Source organism: Mesoplodon bidens (genome assembly GCF_964165515.1).
Source record: "Mesoplodon bidens genome assembly, chromosome: 3".
Classification (NCBI taxonomy): Eukaryota; Metazoa; Chordata; class Mammalia; order Artiodactyla; family Ziphiidae; genus Mesoplodon; species Mesoplodon bidens.
This window is the reverse complement of record NC_138178.1, coordinates 138,765,209-138,781,715: the sequence shown is the minus strand read 5'-3', so window position 1 is coordinate 138,781,715 and position 16,507 is coordinate 138,765,209. Positions and strand designations below refer to the sequence as shown.

Genomic DNA, 16,507 nt, shown 5'->3' with positions numbered 1-16,507 from the left:
CCTGGTCCACATAAGATGTTTATTTGATGTAACAAAACAATACAGTTAGTGTTAGATCCAACCACAAAGAGCAAAAGGAATGAAAAATTTGTACAATGCACATAGAAAAACAAGATGTTTACTGTGACAACTATATATTTCTAAAATAATGCTTTTCTAAAATTACTCAATTATTGAAATCTATATGAAAACAGAATGATGTTAATAGCGACAAAGTGCATAAAACCAAACATCAAATTTTGAGCAAATTAACATACTAGGCAATTTTGCTAACAAAGCATGATTTTTTTCTTGTTCACAATCTGCTCAAAATACCTTTATACCAACAGGGTGGGCAGAACATTTAGGTTTAATATCAATTACACAATATTAGCATAAACTTCCACAACTACAGATAGGGTATTGTTTTCTTTTGAGCTGGCAAAGTGACTACAGAAACATCAGATCATTTCTCTGAATTGAGAATTTTATCCAAATAAATGCCACATACCTTCCAGATATATGCATATCTTTCTATATCATGTAAATGGCTTTACCCATTTAAATAATAAACCATACAAGCATTTAAGAATCATTATTATATGATTAACAATGTCATGTTCCAGGTTTAATAATTTCATAGGCCAAAAAAAATTTCTTCTTAAAAACTAGTTTTATAAATGCAGAATATATTGCATGAGTAACTGCTGGTATTTTTTTAAGAAAATATATTGTGCAATTGTGGCTACCATGTACTGCTGGCAAATCATTACTGTTTATGTAAAATGTGAAAAAACTGAGTAAAAATTTTTCAAACTCATCATGATGAAAGGTTACTTGCCTTCTTAAAAAAAATTACATTGGCATCTTATTAAAAATAATTCGATAAGGGACAAACTCCCTAGCCCAAAATAAATAAATAAAAAGGTGCATTTTAAAAATGATGCTACTGCAATGCAATGGTTTAAATACCAAAGAACTGTGAAAATGTGCTGTGTGTGATCTGGCATTAAGGAACATACTAAAAAAGAGCATTAATGTAAATTAAGTAGAAAGGGGATCAAAATTGAACTAACCAAGTTTGTGCAGTATTTGTAGCCAGGCTTCTAAAATTAGATATAGAAAATATAAATAGACTGCTTTAGGTAATGAGCCACCAGTGTCCAAAAAAAGGAATGAGATTATGAAAAAGCTCAGTTAACTTGATCCAAAGCTCTGAGTAATTCTTCACCCTGCAGTAGGTTTCTGCTGCCTTGTATAGGAGCATTAACTTCACAATCATAACTGGTCAGCTGTGGTAATCCACTCTCATCCATTGATTGCCCCAGCAGTCTACACGCTAAATCTGAAAAACAAAGATACGTAAGTATTTATTCATCTAATCCATGAATATTATTAAATAGCCACTATGCACTAGGTATTGGGGAAAATAAGGCAAATAAGCGCTAGAAGGGTTTTAGTCTATTAGGCAAAACCACAATCGTGTAAACAAGAAAGTGCAAAAAATTGTTACTGGTGCTATGTCACAAATGTTTAAAGGATACCTTGAAGGCACAAAGGCGTGATAAACCAATTTAGAAAAAGGCATTAAAATGTGCAAGTTTCAGCTTCTATTCAATATTGATAGCACACAGACACAGATCCAAGATAATTACTAAAAATTCATAGTTCCATCTTGAAATAGCTATTACTGATCAAATAAAATGCAACCTTACTTTTTAATCCTGCTAAGGAGTGAAAATCACTCACTTGGAGTAAAGCTCCTAAATAAAAGTTTCATATATTTTAATTCTCTTTGTGATGTTCAAGGGCAGAAAGAATAAACTAACCAGAGGGTATTAAAATAATTGTCTTTTGCTCCATTCCATTCTGTTCACTAGATTTGCATCCTTTTACGCGTTTCCAAGAAAGTGATGTAGTAGTTGCACGATCATCTGGTTGCTGTAATAATGTTCCCTAAAAACAGGAAAGTTATTTCAATTTTACTATGTTGAATTTTTTTTAAGTCAAAACTTTGAAATCAGTGTAAGTTTGCTAACAATATGTGGGCAAGATTCTTAAATACTGCCCTCAGTTATTTTAAATTCTTTTTCTTCATACTATGGTGAATTCATTTGCCGCTCAATATGACAGCTACGTGTGTAAATGCTTTCCTGTTAATTTGGACTGAAAATATCAGTATGGATTACACCAGCACTGACTGTTCTGTGGGTAAGAAGGGAAAGTAACCTAAAGGGAAGACAAAGAGACTTGGTGGTGATACTGGGTGTGGAATGAGGGGAGAACTATACTTATTCAAAATACATCTCTAGTGTTTGGAATTTTTACACCAAGACTGGATTCATTAAATGTTTGTATTTTTAAGAAAGAGTGTGTACAAGTGAAAAAAAAACAATGTATAACTTCTGAAAATGTAACATTAGTATTTGGAAGATACAAGGAGTTACCTATATATCTAACTTAGAAATAGCACATTAGCTAGAATAGAAAAGCAAACATACTGTCACACTTACAATTCCTACTGCTTGAAAAAGTGAACCATCATGTTCTATTTTTCGCTTTCTCTGAGCATTCTGCAAAGCTAGTATCTTTGGACTTAGTTCTTCCTCAGGAACAGTAGTTCTGAAAAATATTTTTTAATAAAAATATGGTTGTTTTATTTATTTAAAAAATATCCAGTTAGCTTTTTAAAAATGAAATATATAATGCCTATTTTCCAACATTAAGGAATATAATGTTATACATAAGAGAACCGTCCTGATGACTAAAGTTTATTACCTTGAAAGCCGAAGTTCATTTTTTAAAACAAAATTTCCTAAAATATGCATTTCCCTATTTAGAAAATAGAACTGAACAGAACTAAATTGATGTCACAGAGTTAAATATTGGCCTTTCATCCCACCTAATACACAGATATTCTTGGGACTACTGTAATAAAAGATTAATTTCACATTTGTGTTACGCTTTCAGTTTATAAAACATTGCATGTTCATTAGATCACTGTAGCTTCACTCCAATCCCCAAGATAATACAGGTAATATAATACACATTCTGTAAATGAGAAACCTGAGGCCTGTTAGGTAACTTGCTCTGTTGCTAATTAGTTACAGATATGGAAATACACTGCAGGTCTCCTGATACCCAGTCTCCTTCCCAGTGATCCTCCCACTAAGCCATTTTGCCCTCAGTATTGATCTGGTTATCAAACTTGAACTATCTGCATCTAAAATTAATAGTAAATAGTGAAGAACTGTTTTATGTGTCAAGTACATCGATTTTGTTACATCTGTTTTGCCTTTTCAAGAACCGTCTGCCCACCCCCAACATAATCACAATAGCTCCTTGCTGTCCCATCTAGTTGAGAATGGCATATGGGTAAGGGATGTACTACTCTAACAGCTCTCCGACACACAGTCTTGTTTTGTATTTTTAAAAAATTCTATGAAACCATCAATATATAGACAGGCAGATTTTTAAATTTTTATATAAATGTTACCTTTATTAAGCGTAACTCAGTCTATCATGTAAATATCATCTTAGTAGTAGTACTTTTAATGGTTTATTTTTAATCTTTGCTCTAAAAGCTGCAAATTGTCTGGTTTACCGTAGCACTTTGATTTTGCAAATTACCTAGAGAGGTAGTAAAGAAAAAGCCTCCATATAGTTCTGAATGGTTAAGTTCATAAAGTGTTTAGTGTATACTATATTGGAACTAACGTAAAAAAAATTGCTAAAATGACTAGATGTTTGTTGGACTTTGGTTTTGACAAGTAAATGGTTATTCAGAAAACCAAATAGCCCATGGTTCTCTGTAGCTGTAACTGAAAATTACAGATCACTGCCAATTCTATTGCTATGTTCATTCTTCTCTCCATCCAATAACCATTTATTGAAGAAAGTGCTACATGTTAGGTACTGAGTTAAGTATTAGTAACACAGAAATGTCTGAGGAACTGTCACTGCCCAGAGGAGCTCTAAAGTCGGTTGGTGATAATAGTAAAACAATAATGTTAAATACTTCTTTGTTAATCTAAAGCCCTAAGATCTTTTCCTAGCTCTGGGAAAAGGCCTCTCCTAGCATTCTAGGTCAAAGCAGTGATGCAGGGCAGGAGAATAAAGCCATAAGCTCTAGCTATGGCAGTGCTTTTTCCTATTGCTATTGATATCTGACTCAGTCTAGGCACTGTAGAGGAATCATTCCTCTCCTCCACACACTGCTCCACTGACTTGTTTCCTCTGACTACAGCCTCAAATTTTAAATGTGTCAAATCCTATTACAAATTATACACAAAAATTGTAACTTAAAATTTGGATAGTGTCCATATGTTTGCTCAAACTAGCTCCATAGAAGCAATGCCATGACACATGCTTAGATTCCTGTTATAGCTTTTAAAAAATATTTAACCTATGATATACTGTTCTATAAATTAAAAAAAAAGGAATTTATAACTATACATAAATTTTTAAAAATGCTTATAAATATCTATATTGAATACTGAGGTCTGAAGACCATCAAGTTCAATTTGGATTGGAGAACTGGAAATACCCTTAAGTTGGAAAGGCTCTTTTTCAGGTAAGCTTAAAAAGAGCTCCAAGCTATGGAGGCAAGTAAGGATAGTTAACGAGTCTGATTTAAGCAATTACAAGAAACTGGGCCAATTTTTGAACATTTACAGAACTTACTGGCTGGATTTTATTTTTAGAGGTATTAGAAGACCCTTTTACTCCTACATTTAGATAAGTGATATGACTATAAAGTAATACACAAGCTAATTTAGAAATGGTTTTTTGAGTGCTTGTTTCAAGTTCAGAATTTGTATGTCAATTTTATGTTCCTTAAAGCATATATATCAGAAAGTTTGCTACATTTAGAAATAATTTACCATCATACATGTTTCCTCAAAAATAACAAACTATAACTTTAATGTTACATATAAATACCTTTGACTCAAAGCGACAGATAACACATTAGGGCTTCTTGGATGAGATTTTTCTGTCTGTTCTATGACTCCTTTTCCTGCTCTGTTTGGTGAGGCTGTCCGACTTCCAGTGTCACTATATGGTGATGTTGTGGCACAAGCAGTTTCTTTAGGTACGTGGGGAGGAGATGGAAATGCAATCAATATTTTAATGTCTTCCATACCATCTTTTGTCACTGTTTTTAATTCATCAGTGGTGGCTGTGGTAGTGTTGGTGGTTATAGGAGGTTCCTGCATTTGAGTCGGCTGGAATACTGTAATTGTGCTCGCACTTTGAGGAGTAGTAGAACTGCTTTCCAATGGTGACAACTGGTCGAAGGAACGTAACTGGAAGTCATCATCCATTGGGATATAAGGAGCTAACATCTCCAAGTCTAAATCAGTGTCCTTTAAAACAACAAATACATGAGTTTTTACAATGGCCACACCATATAAAAGAAAAACAAGTTAAACCCAAAGCCAGTTTTGAATAATATATATAATAAACAAGTTCATATACCTGAGTGGAAAATGGATTCTTTGCTTCCGTGTCTTCAGCAAAAAGTTTCTCTACCAATTCCAACTTGAATTCATTGACCATATCACTATCCACATCAAAACAATATTCACTGGGACTGTTAGGCTGTAAAAAGAATTAATATATTTACTTTTCCCTGAAGAAGCTTACATAAATGTTTTGCTAGTTGTTAGAATGTGCAAACCTAACCTCAGAGAATACACAACAAAGTCTGTCTCTTCTATCAAATTTTATCTAACTAGTGAGAAATGAGATTTTTGAGCTTACACTTATAATTCTGTCAGTACACCCATTTCTAAGTGTATGTAATATAACAGCATTTATAAGATTAAAAGATGCATTTATCTGCTTATTCTAAAGAATAAAACTCACCTAATAATTCAACTCCCATATGGTACCTAACTGGCCAATAACCAGATGATATACTCACTGGAATCTAGCTGTGTACTGAGAGGCCATACTGCTGTGGTGATCTACCTAAAAATCTCACAGCTACTCTGGGGGGCAGGCGAGGATAGGGCTGGAGACTTAAGTTCTTTACTTGTATTCACCTTAATGAATGCAGTACTAGTTTAGTTTTCAGGAAGAATTCTAACCAAAAAACTATAGCTATGTATTCTAAGCATAAAATTTTGCTTCCCTCATCTTAACATTTTTGTTAGATTTACTTTTTATGGATTAAAAACAAAATGACTCGAACATTTTTGTGCTAGGCAAACTGAGCAACCAGAGAGTAGGATATATTCTCTAGAAGGCTATGAGATGTCAAATCTCCTACTTTTAGCTTGCCAGTTTGAGTCAGTAAATATTTAATGTAAAATAATATACCACTTTTTTTTAGGCTTATTTGAGCCTCACTTATCAAGTCATAATATTCGAATCTGAGCTGCCGTACTCATGAGCATGTTTTTAGACATAGGAAGCTCTGAAATCAAATCATTCTAGATTGAGAAATAGAGCCCTATATGATACCTTCAGTCTTGGCCCAGCCTAGCCCTTAAAGACTATTTTTATTCTGTTTATAGGAAAACTAATATCGAGACAGAACTTGAATTAAAAAGTTACTAAATATTTTTTCTGGGTAAGACTTGGTATTTTCATGTTACTCTTATCCAGAACGTCAAAATAGTGATGGAAATTGTACTAAATTGGGCAAAGAGCTTAGAGTCCTTTCCCTTTTAAGCCTTGCTAATAATAAGCCCTTTTCCACTGGATAATTCTCCAACTCAAAGGGTAATATGAATGGGCTTAGATCAATCATAGGCACACAGTATTGTTCTCTGTGGATATCTAAGTTCAAGACTTTTTTTGTCCTACTGATATAAATACACAGAGGAGCAACATATGTTTTACCTTTTGCCTTATGTTAAGGCAGCTCATTCCCATGTTCCTGACTGTCTTTGAGCCTAAAACATGGTTTGAGGTCTAAGTCAGGCATAGCTTTTGTAGTAATTTTAAAAGTGCTAAAATTCATAGAAACAAAACTATGACATGCGGTTCAAATTTACATATATATCCCTAAACATTAAAATCTGTAAGTTATCCTTTTCTTGTTATATCATGACACCTACCTCAGGTGAACTTTGTCTGGTGCTTCCATCAGAAGGACTAGCTGGCTGATCTTGAATCTGGGGCATGGTGAAAGAAAGTTCCAGTGACTCTGGATTTGGTTCTAACTTTAATGCAACTTCCTGATTGAGTGCAGGGTCAGCACTACTTCTAAGTGGCTTTGGAGTTTCAGAGGCAGGTAATGGAGACATTGCCAAATTTATATTCTGTAATTTCTCATTGGATGAGGGGAGCATTACATCATTATACAATGGAACTTCCTCAAGTTGCTGGTCATCAGTTTCTGTGTCTGTAGGGGAAAAAAATTCGTCAATTTAAAGACTATCTAGATTTCAACATATATAGAAATGTATGCTCCCTTTTACAAAAGGTTTATCTAGTTCACTCAAGTAACAAAAATGTTACCAAATTTTACTTAATCCGAAAGTCTGCAGATATTATGGTATAACCGTAAGTCTAAATTATCTTTCCAATCTACTACTGACAACTTCTATAATCTATATAGCATAAAAACCCCTTCAGTTCCAACTTTTTCAAACCTTTTATTCATTAAAATTTAACCTAGTTTGAAATTACATTTTTCTTTTTTCAATGTTTGATTTCTGGTATGACTGTTTATCCTTTAATGCAACTTATGTCTACTGCAGTATAACTGCTAACTTGTGAAAAAATATGACAGTAGGCTATAGAAATAGCAGAGCTTATTAAAAGTGAACAATTGAAAGTGGGAAGAAGAAATACCTTAAAAACACTTTGAGAAATTACAGGGGCAAAGACCACAATGTCCAAATGATTACCAACAAAAAATGTTAAAGTTTAGACAATTAACATAGTTTAGGCAATTAACAAAATAACTAAAGACCCACCATTGCTGCCAAAATCTAAAGATATGATTGTGTCTCCAGCAGCTGGGGCCAGCAAAGTTAAAGCATCAGGTTCCTTCTTAAGTTTATCAAAGAGACTACTTGTATCTTCTGATTCAACTTTGGTGAATAGCTGAGTCATTTTCATGTCTGAAGATTCAACTGGTTTGAGGACACATTCTGTTTGTTGAAGGGAGAAAATCAAGTCGTGCTGAATAATACCACTGTCAAAAAAGAGAGATTAGTAATTCTTAAATGAGCACTTGGCACAATGTGGGGGGAAGAAGGACTCTGAAATGGCCTTGTCTCTCAAAAAAAATTCAAAATTCTGTTTTATGGAAAGGAACATTTTAAGATGCCTTAAAACAGCTCTCATGCCTACCTGGTCACATTCAGGGTTTAAAATACCAATATGAAATAAAGACCTATTAAAATTCACAATACAAGATAATTTAAGTATTTGACTAATTTCATTTAAGAAACTTCAGCTATTCCTTTGAGAAGATTGGTAGTGACAAAGAAATGTAACAGTCAAGTACATGTAGGACAATAAACACATCTTTTGTGCCCACATGTAAGGATATTGGCACAGAAGAACTCTTTGACATTCATATATGAAGCAGACCTAAGGATGGCTCTAGAATATAAAGATATATAAATGACGAAGGTCCTTCTAAGAGGGGAACTGTTTTTTCCTTGGTGGTAAGAAAATGATCTGGTGATACCACCTACAGGATAGAGTTGAAGAGAGATGATGAACAACAGCTCCACCTTCATGTTTGGCTTAATTTTATTGCTCCCTTTAATCAACAAACATTAAGTGTTTACCATGTGAAATGAACTGAGGATACAAAGTTTAAAATATCTAACCCTTGCCCTCGGGAAGTTTAAAAACCCATTGTGAAAGTATGTGTGCAAACAACTGAAATACAAAGTGATAGTTGCTAAAATGGAGAAGGTTTGTGTCACAGAGGCCAGTAAGGTGAAACTTGGACTCAAGTAGGATCTGTTAGGCAGACTGGGATAGGGGAAAAGAAGGACATTCCAAGTGGGTGATTCTTATATAATGGGAAGGTCACAAAAGAACTCTTTTGCCTAATTTTAAAACATTAAAGGATGGTGTCAGAAGTGGCAAAAATAAAAACCAAATGATGAAAGTCTTCCTAAGAGAGGTGGCCACAGATTTTAGAAAGAAGGCTAAATCTACAAAAGCATGGGAGTACAGAAAATAATGACAAATGATGCTACACAAGTAGGCAAGGGTTTATCTTGGGGATGATAAAGGGATCTTTAAAACAACTCTAAGGAAAATGAGATGATCAGATAGCCATGCAAGAAAACTCAGCCTGGTGGTAATGTAGAAGATGGACTAGAAGTGGGCAATTGCTTACTGAAATAGATCAAATGAAAGATTAGTTTATGATATCCGTAATATTCACAAGCCAATCAACTAAGAGAAGAGTTCATGAATACACATGAGCCATGTGTCACACATACACAGCCTTTTACAGTAATTTCACGTAGAATTTCACTTAATCCTCATTTTAACCTTTTGAGGCAAGTATTCCTAAATGGATGAAATTCAGAGAAATGAGGAGACTTCCCCAAGTCATGGAGCTAATGAGGGACAGAGGTATGATACAAACCTATCTATTCCAGGGCCAGAATTCTTCTTATAAAAATAACATAGCTGCCTTGAGATAGTTTATGCTGGTAGCTGTATGACTAGAACAAACTAATCCATAGGAGATCTGGTATTTTTTTCAAGGTCTTTTAAAAAATGGGAATAAAAAAGGATGGGGATGAATAGCTACTGATGGTAATTAGTGGAATCACTAAAATAGCTAGCCTAGAAACTCAGGTCAGAGTACTGAAAACCATAATTAGGTAGAAATGTGAAAATAAAATAAAATTCAGTGAACATTTATAATCTGTCTATAAAAGAAAAGAGCATTCAAAGACTTACTACTTGCTCCCCCCAAATATTTATTTTCCAAGCTTACCTCACAACATAATTTACACATACAATGCACTGCGGTTGAGAGTTCTTAGTGTTATATATGACAGTTGCTTGAGTTTCAACCCAGACATAGCCACCTCTTTTGGCAAGCATCCTGTACTGTCCTGTGGTGACTTGTCCTTTAGTAAACACTAGGAGTGAAAAGGAAAAGAGTCATGTAGGGAAAATAACTTTGAATTTTTAATCGAATGAATAGATGCTGAATGTTGATCATTGTTTTAGAAAAAAGGAGAAATGTTTATTTTAATAGAATCAGTTTTAACTGTTTAAATTGAGAGACAGAGAAAACACCACAGGATAGCTGAAAATGTACCTATTTCATTCTTCTAATCCCCCAAATAAACTCCTTTCCTGCCGACCTTCACTTTAAATAAGATGAAAGCCAGGGATGAGGGACAGCAGTGACTAACATGCCTTTAACTACTTACAGGTTGAAAGTATCAGCAATATTAGAGAATGCACAGCCCTGACTCCACAGAGAACATTCAACAAGGTGGCACTGCTATCATTTCCTTAGATTCCTGCTGTAGTTTCCAGAGAACCAAAGATGCTTCCGATAGGTGTGCTAGCATATTTGAATCTCAGTCGATATCACTCTGAAATCTTCTGGCAATTTAGGCCGTCTTAATTATTGATTTGGGAGAAAGTACTAGATAAATAGTAATGATGATATCATCATGAGTACTGGGACCCTGACTGTGGACTTAGGCCCATTTTTCAGTTCAAGGCTAATCATGCTAACTCAGTGACATTCAGGCATTCCCCAATCACACTGGGAAGTCATGTTTAGGTACAGATTAAACAGACAATTGAGAAATTCCCAAGTTTTACTTATCATGGGATCCTCAAATAACATTCATATGAGTAAAACTGAGCATTATGTCTTACATCAAGTGTACCTGTTTCCACTGACTAGTGCATGATGTTGATCATATTCGCATTCATTGACTCACTGAACAGTTATTTTCTCAGTGCGTTCTTTGTGCTAACTGTTCTGAATACTTAGGTATGGATTCTGAAAATGATGCTATATTCTATGATACATATTTTTTAGATTTTTTAAAATGCCAGGGTAGTTTTATATATCATTAAATGATTCTGCTTTAACTGGTATTGGTTATAATAAATACAAAACAAAGATTTAATGACCCAGATCACTTATGAAGTGGCTTATTAAAATGTGTGGTCTAGGAAGACTGGTTAATTTTAACCAAAAAGTTAGATATATAACCAAACAGTAGAAATTGCAAGAGTTAAATAATTAGAATATCTATACTTACTATCATGATGAGTTTTGGTCAGATGATCAGAGTCCAAAGCATGATAATATTCATAAATTGAGCGGCCCAAAAGTTCTTCTGGCTCGTATCCCATCAATTCTGTAATTCTGTTAAATAAAAAATGTAAGTAAGAATAAAAATGACAGAAACTAACTAATGAAGAACATTTTGCTTCTCCAGAGTAACTGATATGCCTTAATCTTATGGACAATTGAATTTTCAAAAATAAAGAGCATTCTTCTTTGTTTAGATAAACTTATATCTCACCTATAGTAACTCTACAGTTACTAAATGCAGCACCATGCATTTCTTTAAGCCTAAGGGTTCATCCTGCTATTTAACCCTTTTATCTCTGTTACCTATTTTATTGTACATACTTTTGGTAATAAGACAGTTAATTAATGTAATAGATAGATATGAAGGACTGCTAAATTAAATGATAAAAGCTTTAAAAGTAGTTAATGACATTTAATTTAAATTATAGACTAAACCCATAACATTATTCTACCATAAAACCAGATTCTTTTTGTGTGTGTGTATACAAAATCAGATTCTTTATATAACAGTTCCTCTAGGCAAGGCGTCACACTTCGGGGGATCAATATCTACTACAAAATTTTAACATAGGAACTAAATAAATTCATATTATGTTGGTTTGGGGAGATACTCTTGTACTTAGTTTTTGAAATTACATAAAATTATAGGAATTCATTTCAGATGAAACTGTGATATCAAACTGAAAATGAACTGGAAAATAATCCATTTACCCATTCTGGTTCCCTGGCAGTTCCTTTAGAACAGAGACTAGATCTATGACTTTCTCTAACCACAGTCTGAAATGGAGCCCATTTCATGAGAAAGAGAAAGCTGTCTTCTTAGCACCATGCTAAACAGAAATATTCTCTCCTTTTCAGGGAGCAAAACATGAGTTAAGTTCTTTGATTTCTCAGACTTTAGGATTCAAAGGACTTTCTAACTGAGGCACAAGCAAAAGTTATATAATGCACTGTATCCAAAAAACCAGCTAACTCCAGAAAACACACAGGGGAGATATCCTTCTCCTAAAAAATGTATAAAAGTAATACTCTTTGTGTTGTCACACCTTAAGGCAAGATCTGCCATAGTTTATTCCAAAATAAATAAACAGATAAATAGCTGATTTGCAAAAAAACCAAAAACTAAACTAAACTAAGCCAAAATCCAGAATTCTTTACTAAGGGATATCTCTAAACACATCTACACTAGGTGGCAGCATTACAAAGGAAACTACTGTTAAAAAAAAAAATCCTATTTCTTTAAATTATGCTTTAAAAATGATTTTAATTGGTCTCATATAGGTTATATGTTTGAATAAAACTCTCATAGAATTAAATTTTTTTCATTATTTAAACCTTTATATTCCCATATGTGCCTGCCGTTGTTCTGGATGTGAAAATGCAAAGGCAAACCTCAAAGTATGGTGAATTTTCTGGTGCACTTACCACAGTACTTATGAAATTATGTGGCAAGTGCAGTGATGGGAATCGTGCAGGAATCAGAGGAACCAGCCCTATCCATGATAAGGAATGGTGGTGGTGAGGGACAGCTTCTTAAAGCAGACTTATGAGTTGAGTATAAAAGAGAGTCAAAGAGAGAGCAAAACCATTTCAGAAAGAAGGTACACTACAAGCAAAGCCAGAGATGAGAAAATGGTCGACACTGTACAGGCAACAAAGACTCTGACGTGGTTAGCAGGGGGAAGTGGGGAGGTGAGGCTGGAGAAGTAGGCAGGAGGATCAGATTAATGAGAGCTTTTGTGTATCACGTTAAGGAGCTCTGATTTAATCAGATGTCAATCAGTGCTTCTCAATCTGAGCTGAGGTATGTCTATCACTAAAATATAAACATCAAAATATAAACAGCATTATTTGCCTAGAAGGTCAATTGTATTCATATTTGAGGGAGAAAGGTCAAGATAATTTAATGTTAGAGAAATACATAGCTTTTTGTACCAAAAAGGGGAGGAGTGATCCAGAAAGTTTAATCAAAAAGTGTTTTTAATGGACTAGGAAACCTGTAATCTAAAGCAACTATGCAGTACAGGATTCATTCATTCTAAGTATCATGGGGCGGGAATTAAACTTCATTTCTACTTTAGTGCCACAAACATAGTAGATGCTCAAATGTCTGAATGATTAAAAGTGGAAATTAGTATAATAAATAATAGCCATTTGGGGGACATTTTGGATATAAGAAGTTTGATATGTTAGATTTTCTCAAAATTGAGTAAAATTTTTTCTGTATCTTGGTTCTTAGGGGTTATAGCTGTGAGAAGTTCCTAGAAAGAGCTCTAACCAGAAAACAACAATCTCCTGGTCAGACTCAAAAACCTTACTTGGTTGGTCTCTAAGCAGGCTGCCTTTACCCCTCTGTCACGACCATTTTGCTTATTTTCTAATATAACCAGAGGGGAATGTCACTCCCTTTCTTGTTTTCTCATTGTAGCTCCATCACTTTTCTTTCTCCCCAGCCCACCCCTATACTTCATACTGAGTTCAAAAAATAAAAAATAATTCCTAAAAAAACGATGGGCCATCTCTGTTCTATCATACATTGACATAAATACAGGCAGTAAACACCATAAAATACTTCTTAGCTCTCTGTCTTCATTTTTCTTAAAGCTAACCCCAGTGGTGAAGCAGTCACTATGTGTACTAGGCACTCAACAAACTCCTTACAACAGCCTTTTGAAGCATGACCCTTACTTAACAGATAAGGAACATGAGATTTTAGAACAGTTAAGTTCTAACACCCAGGCCACACTATAAGTACCAGGACTACAAACCAGGATGAATCAAGAATTATGTGATTCCAAAGCCAGTGCTCTGTCACATTTTCTTGTCCAGTAGGGCCGGGGCTTCTTATCCACTTCATGTTAGAGCTAAGGGCTTTAAATTGGTTTTCTCACATAATGTTCAAGTTGAAGATAATACAGATACATGTATTATACTCTAAACAAACTGATGCTCAAAGAAAAGTAGTAATGTGTCTAAGATCATCTGGATATAGGCAGCAAAGTCAGAATTTAGTAGTCTGGGTACAGAACCTATGCCTTCAGCCACTGTGTTACACAGTCTTATAGTAAAAAATGGGACAACCAAGCAAATAATTACAAAAGCTGAGAAAAGGTTATGACAGAATATGTACAAGGAACGGTAGTTTTTTAAAGAAACAAGGAAAGCTCTACAAGTAGATGCAGTAGGTGGCTCTTGGAAGCTAAGTACGTGTTTGGAGTTGAGGAAACCATCATTGCACTAAGACAATAAAAACAGCATGTGGAGTTCTCTGGCTGTAGGGTGTTGGGGGCCACATCAGAAGGGGTCTTCCCCTCCTCCTGATTAATATGGAGAAGTCAGCAGGGGCCAGATCATAAATATCTCTGCTTGCCATACTAAGAAGTTGAGATTTATTGTATAGGTCTGTTTTTCTTTCAGCTTTTCAAAATGTATGTCTTCCTTTGATAAATAAAAATCTCCTGCTCTTACAATATTTTTTATAAACAAAAGTTTTTTTGTGTGTGAAGATGAAGGGAAGCAACTGAGGCATTTTCACATGACATGATATGATTTTCACATGAGGAAGTCCACTTCTTGGAAACCTGGATGAGATTAAAAGGGCACAACTCTGTTGGCAGAGATGCAGTTAGGAGACTATGGCAACAGTTCAAGCCAAAGGTAATAATAAGCTGAAGAACTCAATGGCAGGAAAGCAAAGAGTGGAAGGAGGGAATGGATCAGGAGGTATATGTAGATAGTAAATCTATTAAGATTTAGGAACCAACGGAGTGTAGATAATGAAAGCAAAAGAAAAGTTAAGGACGACTTCCCAATGTTTGCTGGAGTCATGTGTCTACAGTGGTATATTAATCGTGACAGGCATTAAAAGAGGAAAAGCTGTTTTTGAAGTTGTTGTTTAGGGGTAGGAGTGTTTCAGTCAAGTACAGAAATATTTAGTTTATAATACAGAAGAATATCCAGATAAAAATATCAAATTGGCAATTAAATGGAAATAGTTATGAGTAGAAATTTGAGAAACAGCAATAGAAACCATGGGCAAGGATGAAGCTGCTCAGGAAAAATATGTAGGATGAGGAGATGACCAAAGACTTTCCTTTCTAATCCACAAACAGAAGTAATCCTTCCTCAAATTATGCACTGTATATCTCTGAAATATATTTATTTTTTCTTTAAATAAATTAGAACCCCTAAAGGAAAAAGACCTCATCTTAATAATCTCTGGATAGCACCTGCTAGAGTAAGTATGTATGGTACATAGTAAATGTGCAATAAATGTGGCTGAATTAATCTATAAAGTTAATTTAACTAAATTCTAGGATGTATGGTTGTATTCACCTTAAGTGGAAGAAAGCATACATAGTCTTTATTACAGTTAATAGTTAAAAACCGTTCTGTGGACTAATTAAAAATTTCAAGTTATATTTTATATTTCATTTACCTTTCATCACAATACGAAAACTTCATATCCAGACTGTGACGACTGAGAAAAGTCTTGCTGTCTAAAGGAATTTCAATATTTGATGGATGAGGAATGGGTTCACAAATCAGCACCAAGCACGTCATAGGTGGTTTCTTATACCCACATTGAGATTGGTTACTATTGGTATCATATACATGAATATGGCCTGTGCAGTGAAGTACCTACGTATGAAGAAAAACAAAGCAGTTTTTTAAAAAATTTATCCTAGTAAAAAACAAAATGCAGAGACAGTTGAGTCTGACATGGCAAGTAAGCTTTGATAAAATTTATTGTCATTAGTAGATTACTACATTTTTGAAAATCAATAAATGTTTTCCCTACAACACCACCCATGACCTACTCCTCAGGCACCGTAAGATTACTCTTTAAAAAATTTGCCTTCATACAAATCTGAGCTGATTTTTCACTTATCTGGTCACTGTTTGATGGTTATTTATTTATTTATTTATTTATTTTTTTTTGCGGTATGTGGGCCTCTCACTGTTGTGGCCTCTCCCATTGCGGAGCACAGGCTCCGGACGCGCAGGCTCAACGGCCATGGCTCACGGGCCCAGCCGCTCCGCGGCATGTGGGATCTTCCCAGACCAGGGTACGAACCCGTGTCCCCTGCATCGGCAGGCGGACTCTCAACCGCTGCGCCACCAGGGAAGCCCTGATGGTTATTTTTTGATCTGATGACTGTGTTTCAACACTGAGCAAAGAAATGATACAACAATGAATAGAAAATTAATCTCTATCAAGATTCAAACACTGGGTGGTTGGCA

At 34.7% G+C, this 16,507-nt stretch overlaps 1 protein-coding gene across 2 annotated transcripts in view; it reads right to left on the bottom strand.

The window, feature by feature from the left end:
• The window catches only part of HIF1A (hypoxia inducible factor 1 subunit alpha), a 42,776-nt gene continuing 26,269 nt past the window's right edge, over positions 1-16,507 (bottom strand). For both annotated transcript variants that reach the window (XM_081228352.1, XM_081228351.1), the window contains 10 exons: positions 15,702-15,904; positions 11,208-11,314; positions 9,911-10,058; positions 7,911-8,131; positions 7,047-7,333; positions 5,458-5,580; positions 4,921-5,345; positions 2,493-2,601; positions 1,809-1,935; positions 1-1,324 (listed from right to left, as the gene is read on the bottom strand). In XM_081228352.1, coding sequence (XP_081084478.1) covers positions 1,173-1,324; positions 1,809-1,935; positions 2,493-2,601; positions 4,921-5,345; positions 5,458-5,580; positions 7,047-7,333; positions 7,911-8,131; positions 9,911-10,058; positions 11,208-11,314; positions 15,702-15,904 — 1,902 coding nt within the window. In that variant the 3' untranslated portion in view covers positions 1-1,172. The remainder of the gene's footprint in view (positions 1,325-1,808; positions 1,936-2,492; positions 2,602-4,920; positions 5,346-5,457; positions 5,581-7,046; positions 7,334-7,910; positions 8,132-9,910; positions 10,059-11,207; positions 11,315-15,701; positions 15,905-16,507) is intronic.